Raw genomic sequence first — 14,812 nt, forward strand, 5'->3', positions numbered from 1 at the left:
CAACAAACAGGAAACTAAAAATTATCCCGTGAACCTGAAGAAGTAACTTGATAAAAAGTTAATCATGAGCTGCTCCCAAATGTGCAGCCAGACACTTCTTGGCTTTTTCTTTTTGTGTGCTTGTTTGCAGCCTTCAACTTGCCATATTCATGGACACCAGTTGTTGTATTTCTACTCCGAAAGTGTCGATTGTTTGTTTCACTGAGACGGAGACTGTAATTTGGAGCGTTCATTTGCTGCATCCCCTGTAAATAACACCAGCGTTAAAAATTCATGGACTGATCAACACATAAAGATACGGCTAAGAGGAAAGAGCTGCTGTTTCTGAGGGAAGAACCACACACTGAAACACACACATACTGTGGGCGAACTAAACAGAAGAAAAGTGAGACATTCAGACCTGTTGGTGACATGATTTCATTTATGTTACATAAGCAAAGGAAAAAACATCAAGAGACAACACAAAACCACGTTTCCACTTTGCAAAGAGAAACATCAAGACAACCTAAAACAGTGAAATCTTTACATGTCCCTCATAACATGATGAAATGTCCCTTTAAAGGATCCCAGCACTGAAGACAGAGAGTCTGTATGCAGCAGAGTGTAAATAAAGGCATAAAATAGAAACCTTCTCCGTTCTTAATTGCATAAAATTGTTAAACAAATCTTTAATAGTCTGTATTAAATCCTCAAATATCAGGCATGGAAATGGGGTCATTGAAAAATCCTTACCCGCTTCTTCAACCAAATTATTGTCACAAAGAGAAAGAATAATCCTGCTAGTAGCTACACACTCAATCCAACCCCAAAACCATCAAACAGTTTATGAAATCTCCGCCAAAGAACGCTGTGCTTCTCCAAAATGTTCCTGAATGATTCCTCTGAATAGGAAAGAACACGATTTAGTGACGTAACAAAGATACCTCGACCTATTTATGTGGATTTTTTGTCTCCTAAGAAGTCTGTAGACTTAACATGAAGCACTTTGCTTAGCCCTAGTCCCCTGCTTTGTATACAGAGCCTCTGGTAAGCAGGATCAGACTGGCATTTTGTGTGAATCCCTGTTTGCCAACTTCACAGAGCAATGATAACCTGCTCTGGGATTAAAACGTCCCTGCTTGTATTTAAGATTCCCACTGAGCTCACTTTGCGCTTGCTCTTTTCTACTATTAAGAGGATTTGCTTCTTAATTGGAGAGCTGCACCCCGACTCGTAGCTCCTTCTCTTTTCTGTAAACGTTCACCTCCCATCGCTGTTGTTGTTTTCTCTGACTTTATTCCCTGTAGTAAGCCACCAGAACGAGTTTGGGTTTGGGTTTGTTAGCAGCAGCAGCAGCAGCAGCAGCAGCAGCAGGCGGGGGGGACGCAGTGGAGTTGTGAATCGATGGAGATGGAGCCCCCTGACTGGCGAGCTGTGAGGAGTTCGGTGCGGGACGGGAGGAGGGCACGGGAGCGCACACGGGTGGTTCCTTCTCCTGGCGGAAGGTGCGGAGCGTCTTTGTCGCCCGTGAAAAAGTCTTTAAGGTGGAGCCTCGCTCAGGGGTGGAGCATTTAAGGAATGCCCTGAAACACCTGTAGAACTTCACACACAGACAAACACACACTGGATTACTAATATTATTAAGAGGGCAGTGATAAAAGCAGCGCTACACAGTACACAAACAGCAGTTCTTGTAGAATGAATAGTTAAATAAGAACTTAAAATCAAATTATCAAACAAATCATCTTTAATAATAACACACATTAAAGCTCCTGTGTGGACCTTTGAGTTTGTGTTGATTTTGGCGCCCCCTGTGGACAAAGTGGTAATTATTTTTTCTTTTCTGGTCCTACTTACAGTGAATTTTTGATGTGGAAAAAAGGCTGTTTCTGCAAGGTACTGTATCTCACTTTGTCTGACATCTAAGGACTCATTACTCATTCCTTTATCTCATCTACGTAAGGTCAATTATCCTACTAGATGGCGAGGTAACTGCTGCTTCATAGCATCCTAGGAGAGAGAATATCTCACACATTAAACTCACACAATGGATGAAGATAATTCATTATATTTTAGAATATTTTGGTGTGTTGTAGTTGTTGTGTGCAGGTAGGAAACTTTATCTACTGCCAAGACCAGTAGTTCTAATCTCACAAAGCACCTCGCCAACTAACAGGTTTCTACTAAGCTAGCTAGCTGCAAACACTGCTGACTCAGGTGCAGGTCACGTTAGCTTAGTAGACCAAGAAGGAGCCGTTTTAAATCACTGACTGCTCCAAAATCTGTAAGCCAGGATGGACTTAAAGCTGCTGTTGGTAGTCACAGAGTAAACATCTGTTCAGAGAGAGGGACTTTGAATGTCAACACTATCCCTCCCACAGATTTCCCCTTATCCCCCTAACACAGATCGGTGTGTGCAGTCATGATAGTGCCGGACTCATAACCAATCGGAGGATGTAGTAGGGGCTGCCCCTTAACCAATCAGGACAGAGGATTGGAGATTAGCTATGATTGGTCCGTCATAATTGGAGCGAGGGGGAATAATAACATTGTTTGATACAAAGGCATTGGAAAACGCAGAGATTTCGCAATAGTCTCAAATTACTCCACTTACCGATGAGTACTATGACCTTTTCTCCAAACCCAGCAGAAAAAAAGTAACGTTTTTTACACCATTCCTACCAGCAGCAGCTTTAACAGACTGTTTGTAAGATATGTTCTGGAGGACATGCTTCACATATCAACTGTTGAGTCTGTTGAACTAGCTAGCAAAACACCAGTGGGACGAGAGGCAGGGAACATTAATAAAAAGGATTGAAGCAAAAAGAAGTAACACTTAAGTTACTTTCTAAAGTAACTACTTTTATAAAGCAGTAACTTGGTTAGTAATTCAGTTTTTGTTAGTAGTAGTAATTGCAACTAATTACTCATTTTCAGTAACTTACCTAACCCTGGTTACAAGCATTAAAAAATACAAAGATAAGATCAATCTCTTTGCTCATAGTGGCTTTCGTAGGTTGAAAAGAGGTATTGCTATTAATTTCAAGTTTTATAACCAGCTAAAAATGTCTCCCTGTAGCTTTCATCAGTGAAATGAAAATAAAAATACATCAGAAATACACATCTTACATTTGTGAGTTAAAAAGCACCTAACACAAACTCAAAGGGTACCAATGCAAATCCACATTAAACTGATTTAGAGTAATGAGATGTTTTAACCATGTGTCAGTGTTTTGGTGTACATCTCACCCTGAACCAATAAGCACACATGCAGCAAACAGACTGCAGACATTTCCATCCAGTGAACCAACAGAGATGCAAAAATAAGACTCATTCTGGGTCAAAACACCACAGTGATACTGGGTCAAGGATGAACACACACTGGTTTGAGTTTTAATCCAGTGATTTTAATGGGGCTGTCACAGTACACACATTAGTTTCAAAGTTTAGCAACAAGAAGCAGCAGTAGGAGTAGGAGTAGTAGCTGTATTGCAAACTGTAATTCATAGAGGTATTGGAAGAAGCAGAGAATGTGTAGTAGTATTTATTGGAATGATATCATAACAGTTGTAGTGTTAGTTGTTGTTGTAGTGTTAGTTGTTGTTGTTTTAGTAGTAGCAGTACCAGTGGTAGTGTTTGTACTGGATGCACTTGTGTTCACAGCTTCTTCACAAATCAGTCACTCCACAAAGTATTAGGACACATGCATGAACAGATCAACATCATTTAGCTGTAGATCAGTCATCTTTTCCTCTCCTCCATGTCTGTTTCCGGTCCAGAAGGCAGCAGGCCCCCCTGGATAAACGTAGTGTACTTAGTATACTCTCTGCTTCCACACGTATACTTTAAGTCTACTACATTTCCCCAGGGCGCCGCATACCAAACAGGCGCGCCGCTTGAAACAGTTTCTCCTGCTTTTTTGGAGTGAGATACTCGTGCACTTGGCTGACAATTTATTGTATATGACCCAATTAAGTTTTTGTTCGCCCCCCAGCGGAAATGATGCCACTTTCAAAATGAGCTCAATTTAAAATCTTCTCAAATCCTAATGTATTCATATACCAGAGAGATGTGCATGCTGTAGAGGGGAGGGGGGGTTGGAAGTTAAAAAAGTAAGACCTCAGGGGACAGAGAAGGCTGGATGTGTTAAGAGTGAAGTATGAAGGAGAAAGAGATGTCTGAGGTGGAGGAGCAGGAGGACAAACTGACGTCATGACGGATTACAGCTCAAATCAGACACAGATTGGGATCTTAGGACTGGGGAGTGACCAAATCCTCAACTGCCACTCTAAATCTGTCGTGTGTGTGTGTCTGTGTTGTGTGTGTGTGTGTGTGTGTGTCTGTGTTGTGTGTGTGTGTTTTAAAGACTGGAACTGAGGAACTGATTGTGTGCAATGATTGTATGTCTGCAGTAAACTTTCTAAAAACACCTCCAGTGGTTTGGATCCAACTCCTTTTGTAGACATTTATAATCTCTACCTGTCCTATATACAGTATGCTGTTCTGTACATATTTGTGCAGCTTCCTATACCTTCTGGCTGTGCATCCAGAAGTTTATACTGAACAGTGTGTCTAACTTTTAGTTGATCCTGCAGCTCTACTTTGTGTTTAAGATTTATACCTGAGTCATGCTCTGACTGCTGACACATTGCAAATTCATTCAGGTGCACAGTTATATTCACCCCCTGCTGTTTATTCTATATATTATATAACATTATATGACCTTACTCTACAGTTTACTGCTTTAAGCACTTATATAGACACAAACTGCACTCTGCTGTCTCAGTATTCTTTGTAATGACATCACATTTTTTAAACTCTAACAAAGACTTTGGGCTCTATTCATAGGATCTAAAAAGCGAGGTGCAAGGTGAATTATGCCGTGCTAGACTACATTCTGGGCGTTATTTAGGTGCAGGGTACAAAGAGGTAAGATTAAGTTCCTTGATTTTTCAGAGGTGTGTTTGAGGCCAACGAAAATTTCCATGGGAAGTTAAGCTCAGGAATTTTGGAAATATTCCAAATTTGAAATAATGGGAATTTATGGGAATTAACTGGGAATTGAGGGTCATATAATGGAAAGGTATCATATCCAAGCATAAATATTTGTCATGTTATAAGCAGACATCCATCCAAAATAATACAATTAAAACAGATTTATTTGTAAGTAGAACTTTATCAAGTGTTAAATATTTTGTTGAACCATCAGTTATTTTATTGAAGAACAAAAACATGAATGCTGAGTTAAATATTACTCATCCCCCGACCCAACGCATTCAAAAATTAACAAAAATGCAATCCCAACAAAGTCCCATTCAAAATATTAAATGCAAAGAGTCCCTCTCCCTCCAACAAAGTCCCATTCAACATGCAAATAAAAACACCTCTTCCCTCAAGCTTCTCAAGCCTAGCCTCTGCAGGATTCTAGAAATCATCTGTGCATGTGATGGAGGAATGCACAGTGCATGTAGGGAGCGTGGTCTCAATAGCCCTGCAGTAAGCAGTGTGCTATGTGCATGTGATGGAGGAATAGCATAAATATTCAACTGTACTTGCATGAAATCTAACTAACTATCTAACTATCCAACTATATTTAAGTTCCCTATTAAGAGCCAACCTTTAATTTATTAAATTCCTGGTTTAATCCCATAAATTCCCGTTAAATCCCATGGAAAGTTTCCAACTTTTTAATTTCCCGGAATTTTGCAACCCTAATCACCTCACATCAATCACTGCGTCTGCTCTCATTCCCTTTTAGAACCAGGTGCGCCTGCAGGCAGGTGAGTATACTGCCAACTTCTCCCTGCCATAATTTAGTAGACCAAGCATTAGTAGGCAAATCAAACTTCCCCCCCTCCATTGTGCCACTAAACACATAAAAAACACACACAAGTTACCTTGTGAGTTGTTATATCAACTGAAATGACTCCTCTGCATTGGGAAACCCCAACTTTGCACCTGACCACACCTCTTTTGAAGACCAATACGCCCATGGGTGCTATTGTATGCCAAAAAGCTTCGCACTGATAGAACGTTTCAAATGTAAGTACAGAGAAGCTTTTGGTGAGGCTGAAGAGGAAATCAGTTTAGACAGGGTGTAAAAAATGCTGGCAGATTTTCACACATTGCTGCCTCTTCTTCTTCTACTGTAAATAAAGCTTTCCTGTCATGCTGCCGCTCACTGCTATAGGTCCCTCCTCCAACATAAAGAAAGGGGTTTCTAAATCACTATGATCTAAGTTCCTGTCAGAAAAGCGCCGCATGTCAACACATCACCTGTCAACACATCACCTGTCAGCGCAGTGTCTGACAAAATATGACAACGTATGAAAGTGGAAAAAAAACTCAACATAACACAAAACATGTCATGGTGTGTTCAGAGCTGTAGCAAAAGTTTAGCTTACATGTGATGTAAGTTACAAATAGAGTAGTGGGATTATAAAGAAATTACTTTTTTGTGCAACTATGTGCAATAATTAAGCCAATATTAGCTTTTCAGCTAACCCTCCACCAATCAAAAAGAATGGAGCAACCAAACAAAAACTCCTCTTATGAGCTTGAAGGTCGTGTTTGAAACATACAGTATGTGCTCCCACTGGTGACTGGCTGCAGTACACTCTGTCATAAAGTTCCTCCTTCGATCTAACAAATGGGACATGAGTCAGCTGAAGTGAGACGGAATGTGGGGAGCAGAGAGTTGGGGAAGACATGCAGCAAATAGTCAAGGCCAGGAGTCGAACCAGCATAATAGGATAATAGCATCTGTACATGGGGCGCACGCTTAAACCTCTAGGCCGACAGCACCCCCTCAAACAGTCAAAATTAACAATGTAAAACAATTCTTACCAGTGTCTTGATTTTGGGTTCAAATGAAAGTAATGACATTTATATTACGATTTTGACTTTAAGATGAATAGATGCTGCACTGCTACACCAGGAAATCAAACTATTGCTCCTATGACAGTAAGGTATATGACCGGTCCTAACATGCTAACCTGAGATTGCCCTTAAACCAGAGTCTTCTACAAAGTTGACTGACCTACAGTCACTTGGCACCAGTCTAGCAAACAGTGCAAGTAACTTCTAGCTTAGTTTTATCCACTGGTCTGGGGATTCACATACTCCAGAATAGTGCTCTGCCTGCTTCTTGTGAAGTGGCTGCTTGCTGCACCTGCATGCTTAGCTAGTAAGTGATCACTCAAACTCCAAGTTATGTTACATCTGTTTGACACAAACTACTTTTGACTTAAAGTGACATTAAAAAGCACAGTGGTGAAACCTGATCCCCTTACTATTGATGATTGGATTGAAATAATATATCAAATGTATACTCTGGAAAGGCTTTCATTCTCCCTTAAGGTTCAAAAGGAAAGATTTTAAAGAATCTGGTCCAAATGGGCAGAATATGTTAAACCTGTAAGGCCAGGTTTCACCTGACTGAATGTAGTGAAGAAGTGAAGATATGGTTCATTTCTATTTTATTTTTGGCTTGCTCTTTATTTGATTTTCCCAATCTCCTCCATCTATACATTTAAAATGTAATCTTCCCATGTTCTGTTGTATGTCTTAAGTTCCCTAAAAGAAAAATAATTGAAGAGCTAAATTGCTGTAGAACTATCAAGTTACATAGTTACATTCTGCAGTAGAATAACTACTGACTGTAAAGTGATTGCTCTTCCTCAATAAAAAAAGCATAAAAGTGGTGTTATTCTGCATCATAACAGCATCAGTTGAGCATCTTAACTATGGTGTGCCAGAAGGGACAAAATAGCATGTGATAAAAAACAAACAAACGTGTTGATTCTTGACCTGATTTGCATCAGGATTGGTTGGTTAAAGCTCACAGGCCTAGTGTAGATATATTAATACAGAAGATGTGTTAAATGTAGGGTATGCTGTTCTGTCAGAATAGCAGAAACTGAAAGAGAAGGTTGTGATCAGGCAAAGTTGAAGAAATGCTTTAAAATCTGTGAGGACAGAAGTTGGCCTAGCAGTCTAAGCGTCCGCCCTATATACAGAGGCTATAGTCCTTGTCGCAGCGGTCGCAGGTTTGACTCCCGGCCTCGACCATTTACTGCATCACTTCCAACTCTCTCTGCTCCCCACATTTCCTGTCTCTCTTCAGCTGTCCTCTCCAATAACTGAGAAAATGCCCCAAAAATCTAACTTTAAAAATCTGTGAGGACTTCCAGGAACATTGACACAACAGAGAGTTCAAAGGCCTTAAGTTTGACGTGGAGATCGCTCCATGGTGGCATTAGTTGCTCTGTTTCTTCACTTAACTACACTATGTAGTGACACAATCCTCCTTATTGAGATACCCTAAGGTAGCAAGCATGCTTTATATCCCAGTTGTTCTCTAGTCTTTTCCCAGGGAGCCTCCTGAAAGGAGCTACAGTGAAGGGTTCATTCTGTGAATCAGCCTATCTCCAGGATTACATCTTTACTGTAACATTATGATCCAGACATGCAGAAGTTGTGTTAACGTTGTGTGTCCTGTGTGATTGAGGCTAGAAACAGCTAGGAAGAAACTGTTCCTGTGGTGTGAGGTTTTGGTTTTGATAGACCGCTGCCTCTTCCTGTCAGAGGAGAGTGCTTTAAAGAGTCTGTGTCCTGGGTCAGACATGTTGGCTATGAACTTTATTGCTTGCCTCAGGGTCCCTGAAGTACACAGGCCCTTATAGTCCTTTCACTCATGCAATGATTCACACTTAATTTGAAGGATTTTAAAATAAATTGTTCCAAATCTGTGTGACAATTTAACAGAAACAGAGAGATGGTGTCCAGTTGTTAATACAAACACTGTGAAATTAAAAAAATACATCTACAGAAATACATCCGCTTTTTTTTTTACACATTATGCAGACACTGAAAAGGTGTAATTCCCATGACAGCAGCTCAGGTCTGCGGCATGAATCTGTGCAGCGCTTTAAGTCTTCAACTCGCCTCAACACACTGCTGCCATAGGTATGGGCTGGGAGGAACTGAAGACTGAAAGCGCCACACAGTGCGACCTCCTGAACGTTCATCCGCGGCCCTGAAAAGTCCTGTTAGCAGCGATAACACGTCACTCCAGCAGCACTACGAGACAGAATCAGTCATCAAAGACCGCGAAATGTCTCCTGAGTACAAAAAAGACCAGCAGTCAAACAGGAAAACTCCTGACAGACAGAACTGAGGGGGAAGCAGATTAAAAAAAAAAGGCAGAGACAGATAATGAGAGTGTGACAGAAGAAGGAAAGGTCAGCGTTTCACTGTAGCTCCCTGATAGTAACATGGCATGCTAATCAAAGTTACCTTTCCTAGATTAAAGCAGCTTTCCTCTAACACACGTCTCACCTGTCACCTTCTCTCTTTCATCTTCACCGTTCAACTTTTCTCCACCTGTCTTTCACCGTAATGTCCGTCCTCTGGGCCAAAGGTCGTCCAGTCACATTTGAAACGCCTGTTTTTTGTTCTTCTAATTATTTCTTAATCTGTCAGTTCTTGTTCTCTGTTTTGTGGCGGCAACTTTTCTCAGACCTTCATCCCTCTATTCAACCCAATTTAATGTCTTTCCTGCTTCTTTTTCATCTTTCATTTCACTCTCCTTAGTTCCTTTCTTCTTTCATTCTTTAAATATTTCATCACAGTCTCTATTGTTTCTTTTTAAATTAAGTTCTCTTTGGATCTTTCTTTTGTATTATTTTAGCATTACGGTGGCAGGTGTCATGCTGTTATGGCTCTGACACCATGCTAATAATGTACCACCTCAGTCTTTTATCTGTGCATGTGTGTGTGTGTGTGTTAATATATTTTTGCGAGTGTGTTTTAAGCTGGGTGTGGGAGTATGTCCTCTGCCTGAAGGTGTAAATGAGGAGCCAGCAGATGCAGAGTGAGGGTCTGACTTCTCCCACACGATTTCCCCCCTGGGTGTGAATCTCACATAATTCAGCAGGCTGGGTGTCTGACTCTGTCCTTAAATACAGCCGAGTAGACAATCAGATGCTTAATTAGACCTGCTGTTAGACAGAGCACAGCTTATCTACAGCTGTTAGAGAGCGGGTCTTATGTTCATTCTCAGGATTGATATTATTATTTCTGTTGCTCTGTAGTAGCTTCATATCTCTTTAAGGTCTCAAATACCCCTTTTTGACCAAGGCAGTTTCAGGGCCGGAGCCGGCGCTCAATTGAGAACCATTTTTTCGTGTTTCGACTGCTAGTGAACCGGCTCCCGGACAGGAAAACTGGTTCCAGAGCGGCTCCAACTCTTTGCTGGTCTAGAACCCCAAACCGCTTACGTCAGGGGCGGGGGGCGGGGTTGCCGTGATCAAAAACATAAACCAAACCGTGTTTCCGCCATTGTCCTGCAGCGAAAAACATAAAAGAGACTAATGGATTCCAAGTCAAAGCAGTGGTCAGATGAGGGAACAAGAATGCTATGTTGTCCGCCATCGTTGTTGTTGTGAGGGAAAGTTTGCGCTAACGCCCCTGGGAGAAACGGTCACGTAAATTGGACGTCATGACCAGGGGTTCAGCTCGCCTGGCTAGAGGTGAAGCTTTCAGCAGAGCGTCAGCCCCCTGGTGGCTGGCTGCAGTATAGGTTAAAAAATCTGTCTCCCCCATTCATTTGAATGGGGGAGCAGTCAAACTTTAAAAAATAAATACACGTTGTACGAATGTTTCTCACATCCGTATGCTGTGGTGATATGGAGTTATTATTTGACTGTTTTGTGTCCAAGGCCTCTTTTTTCTGAAAAGTTTCTTTTTTTATTAGTTATTAGAGTTTAAAAAACGGGGTTTTACTTCCGGGTTTCCTTTGATTCACAGCCGCCGTAGACATAGACTGTAAATAAAAAAGGACAGCGTTGCTCCGCCTCCTCCTGTTGTACAGTTCTGAAGCCAAAAAATCCCCCTCCTGGGTGCCGCCATTGTGATCACGCCAACCAACAAAGCAACAATCAATGTTTGAATGAATGAAGAACTTCTCCTCTTGTCTCTCCTCTCTCCCACTCGCACTCTCTACACCTCTCCTGATGCCTTCACTGACTGTCAACACTGTAGGAATTAAGAACATCTACACTGAACAGGTTTAACAAACAGTAGAGCTGTTACAGTATTATATATGTGTTATAACTTTTCTCCTGATATCGTGTCACCGGTACAACTGGATAATGCTAGCATGACAGTTGTGAGTACTAACAGCAGCCATGTTTGTTTGTGTTTTTAACTTTCACTATGATAATGTTTTGGTGAGGACCGGTTTTGAATCAGTCACGATCATATGGTCGCAAGTCAGCTGGGCTCGTGCATACTAGCGGTGGGGGCGTCGTTTTGAAGGAGCTCCGAGGGAGGAGAGGAGGAGTTAGACGGAGACATGAGGAAATGCTACATTCAAATTCATGCCAGTTTTCCGAGACTACCAACCCCAGCCTCAAGTAAAGGCTGATTTATACTTCTGCATCTCCCCTACACAGCAGGAGCTGACGTGGACATGAGCACCACATACTTGTGCGTCGATGTGTCCGTGTCGCTCAGCAATCCTCTGCCGAAACGCTTGAGGGCAGCGTGGTCTCTCTGATAGCCGGTCGCATGTTTCCGGCCCCGCTATGATCTCTGTTTACTTTTCCACAGTGATTCAGAGCGTGTTATGTTAATCTACAGCTGATACATGTTGCTGTTTATCATACAGACATGATTACATGAAGAATAGAGAGGAGGAGATGAAATACACGGCTGATGAGCGGGGATCCCGGAAGTGCTGTACACGTCAGCTACGTGCGTAGGCCTCTGCGTAGGTACGGGAGCTACGCGGACCTCCGGCGTAGGCTACGCCATCAATTGGACGCAAAAGTGTAAATCAGGCTTAAGTTTGATATTTATTTCGTCTTTTAAGGAGATTCAATCAGTGATGTCATGAATTGAGCAAATCTAGTATGGCTGTAGCGAGATAATTTAATAACAGGCAAATAAAAGGACATTTCTAATGTTTAGACTATACAGTGTGTGTCAATTTTCCATAAAATAATCGTTTTATGGGGTGCTGGTTTCAGTTGAAGGAGCAGGCGTTCCATGTACAAAGGCTACAGTCCCCTTCACACTGGTGGTAGGATCAATTCCTGGTTCTGGCATGGTTTGGTGCATGTCACCCCGTCTCTATCTCCCTGTGGTTCCTGTCTCATTAGAGCTCTTGTATTAAATAAAGGCAAAAAATCCCCAAATAATCTCTAAATAAATGAATGAATAAATAAATGAATGAATAAATAAATAAATGCAATGTTTTAATTAATACAACTTTCCTATTTTTTACCATTAGTTGTTTCTAACAATAACGATGATTCCAAATAATGCAAAAATATGTACAAAAAATCAAGTGTTACCTTTGTTGAGAAAAAAACTAATACTTTCTGACATGTAGATTACAATTATGAAAAACTATAAACCAATAAAAGTAATATAATCCAGGAAAAAGGTGAATTTGATCAGCTTTTTAAAAGGATAAGATCAAACTTGTTGAACTACAAACACCTGAGCAGTAATCTCACAGCCGTCTCGGTCTCTGATAAATAGTTTCGGCAAAGTCCAGACCTTAGCCTGCAGGACTCCCATTCATTAAGCAACACTTAGCTCCCATTATGGCCTTCAGACAGTTCACTTATTAAATTAACATTAATGAGCCACATTAATTAGTAGCTGATTTATCTTTGTCCAGTGATGTTTTGAACATTTCAGACTCTTTCATTAAAACCCTTTGGGGCGCTTTAATTTCTATGAACAGCTTTTATTCCAAATATTTCTGCTCTCTGTTTTACAAACAAGATCGTTTACTTCTGCAGACCTTTCTTCTGTTCTCTCACCATGTGTTATGACTGTTATACAACAAACACCAAAGCAGTTTCCTTTCCTGTGTGAGAACCTACTTGGCAACAAAAAAAACAAAAACCCTGATATTGATTCAGACTCTGCTGCTTGTACTTTCATTCCAACCAGATAAAGTAAAGGTCACTGCCAGCTGAAGATGAGAGGCTGCTTCCTGTTCTTTATCAAAAATAAAAACACCTAAAGACAAAAAAACTGGTTCAATGAAAAGTTCTTGAGGCTACAAACCCAACAAATCAGTATTTTTTTCCTAACTTGAGACCAGACCCCAGCCCTGCAGCCTACACAAAAAATCTATTTCCACCAACATTTGAAGATATTTTTCAGTCCTGGTCATGAGGATCACGGAAGAACTGAGCGAAAACAAAGTATCGGAACTCATCGCCCATCAACTCCTTTCTATTTCTATTGTAGGCGACAGGTAGCGATAATTGACTGCCAGCAACAGTCCAATTAACAACATGAAAAGTGACCGTGTGTTTTAAATCAAAAGGGACAGGAAGTCTGCCGCTCCAGATATGTCTGCAAAATAAACCCTGTCCTTCTTGATTCATAATGGAATAAAAAAAGTCTAAAATGTCTATATAGAATGTACACCTACAATGAGAATAGTGCTTTGGTTGGAGTTTCCTAAAATGAGCTGAATAAATAACCCTTGAGGACAGGCTCTAGACTTTAATGATACATCTGTAGATCAAATGACAGAAAGTCTTGAAATTAGAAAATTCAAAATCCTGCAAGATCTGAACGGAAATAAGAGAGAAACCTTGAAAAGAAGAGGATTGTTTTGTGTTCTGTTTTCTTTGTTGTAATCTGTCTGTGATTTCAGGTTTTATTTTGTAGATTTACCTTGTGTAGTATGTTCCTCATTGATCCATGTCTTGTGTTGTATTCCTTGTGTGTGTATTTTCACTTGTTTCTAGTCTAGTGTGTCTCCTGTTTTATTCTGTAGCTATTGTGCCTGTGTGAATGGTTTGATTTTACTTCCTGCTCGTGTGTTTCCTTCCTTTTTGCTTGCACTCATCACCTGTGTCCTGTGTCCACACCTGTTGCTTGTTACCCTGTGTGTATTTCATTTCTCTGTTTCCTGTCTCCTGTGTTGTTTCATTAAGTTGATTCTCATGTTCCTTGTGTTTTACTTTGTTCTCCCCTTGTTGTCTTTTGGACGTTTTGGATTTAGTTTTTGGACTCTTTAAGTAAGTTTGAAACGTTTGCCATTTTTGTTATTTGATAATTAAATTCACTAATCTGCACATTTGTCCTCCTCCTCCATTTACCCCATTGTGACACAGAAGAGACTCAAAGATTCAAGGTAACAGTAACCTTAGATAGAGCAAGAGTTAGGTTAACTCAATGTGAGCAGCAGCTAAAACCAGATGTACAGAATTTTAAAATGTTCACACTCTCAGCACATCTTTCTTTGGGGCTTAGTCATTAGCGAATCTAGTATTATCCCTCCTACAAACACTCAAAAGTCCAAGATAGACAGAAAAATCCAAACATGTTAGAAATAAGTCCAGCTGCAAAACAAGAAGAAACACTGGAGAACAATTAAGAGAGAATCACAGCAATCAGAGAAGAAAAAGAACAAAGAAGAGAGCAAAACACTGACAGAGAACACGCTCACCTGCTTGTTCATGAAAATGTAGATGAAAGGGTTGATGACCGTGGAGAACTTGGCCAGAAGAGATGGCGTGATGGTCGCTTCTGGGGTCAGAATTTCACTGTGGCCAAAGGTTGCAAGCAGGGCTGCCACGCCGTAGGGAAGCCAGCAGACCAGGTAGCACACCACCATGGTGATGACCATCAGCAGCACCCGCTGCTCTCTGCGCCGGGTCACCACCGAACTCACACTGCGGACCTGAGGGAGGGAGAAAAATATTGGTGTTTCATCATGGCTTGAAACAAACACAAAATATAAGAGGTATGAAGACAGGAAGAAGCTTATAGGTCTTTTAAATGATACTGATAACTG

At 40.9% G+C, this 14,812-nt stretch overlaps 1 protein-coding gene across 1 annotated transcript in view; it reads right to left on the reverse strand.

The window, feature by feature from the left end:
• Positions 1–403: 403 nt before the first annotated feature.
• tmtopsb (teleost multiple tissue opsin b) overlaps positions 404–14,812 on the reverse strand; it is a 52,507-nt gene continuing 38,098 nt past the window's right edge. Inside the window, exons 3-4 of the mRNA XM_034705953.1 lie at positions 14,465–14,698; positions 404–1,579 (exon numbers count right to left, since the gene is read on the reverse strand). Of these exons, the coding sequence (XP_034561844.1) occupies positions 1,274–1,579; positions 14,465–14,698 (540 nt within the window). The 3' untranslated portion in view covers positions 404–1,273. The remainder of the gene's footprint in view (positions 1,580–14,464; positions 14,699–14,812) is intronic.

The sequence above is a fragment of the Notolabrus celidotus genome, chromosome 17 (assembly GCF_009762535.1).
Source record: "Notolabrus celidotus isolate fNotCel1 chromosome 17, fNotCel1.pri, whole genome shotgun sequence".
NCBI lineage: Eukaryota > Metazoa > Chordata > Actinopteri > Labriformes > Labridae > Notolabrus > Notolabrus celidotus.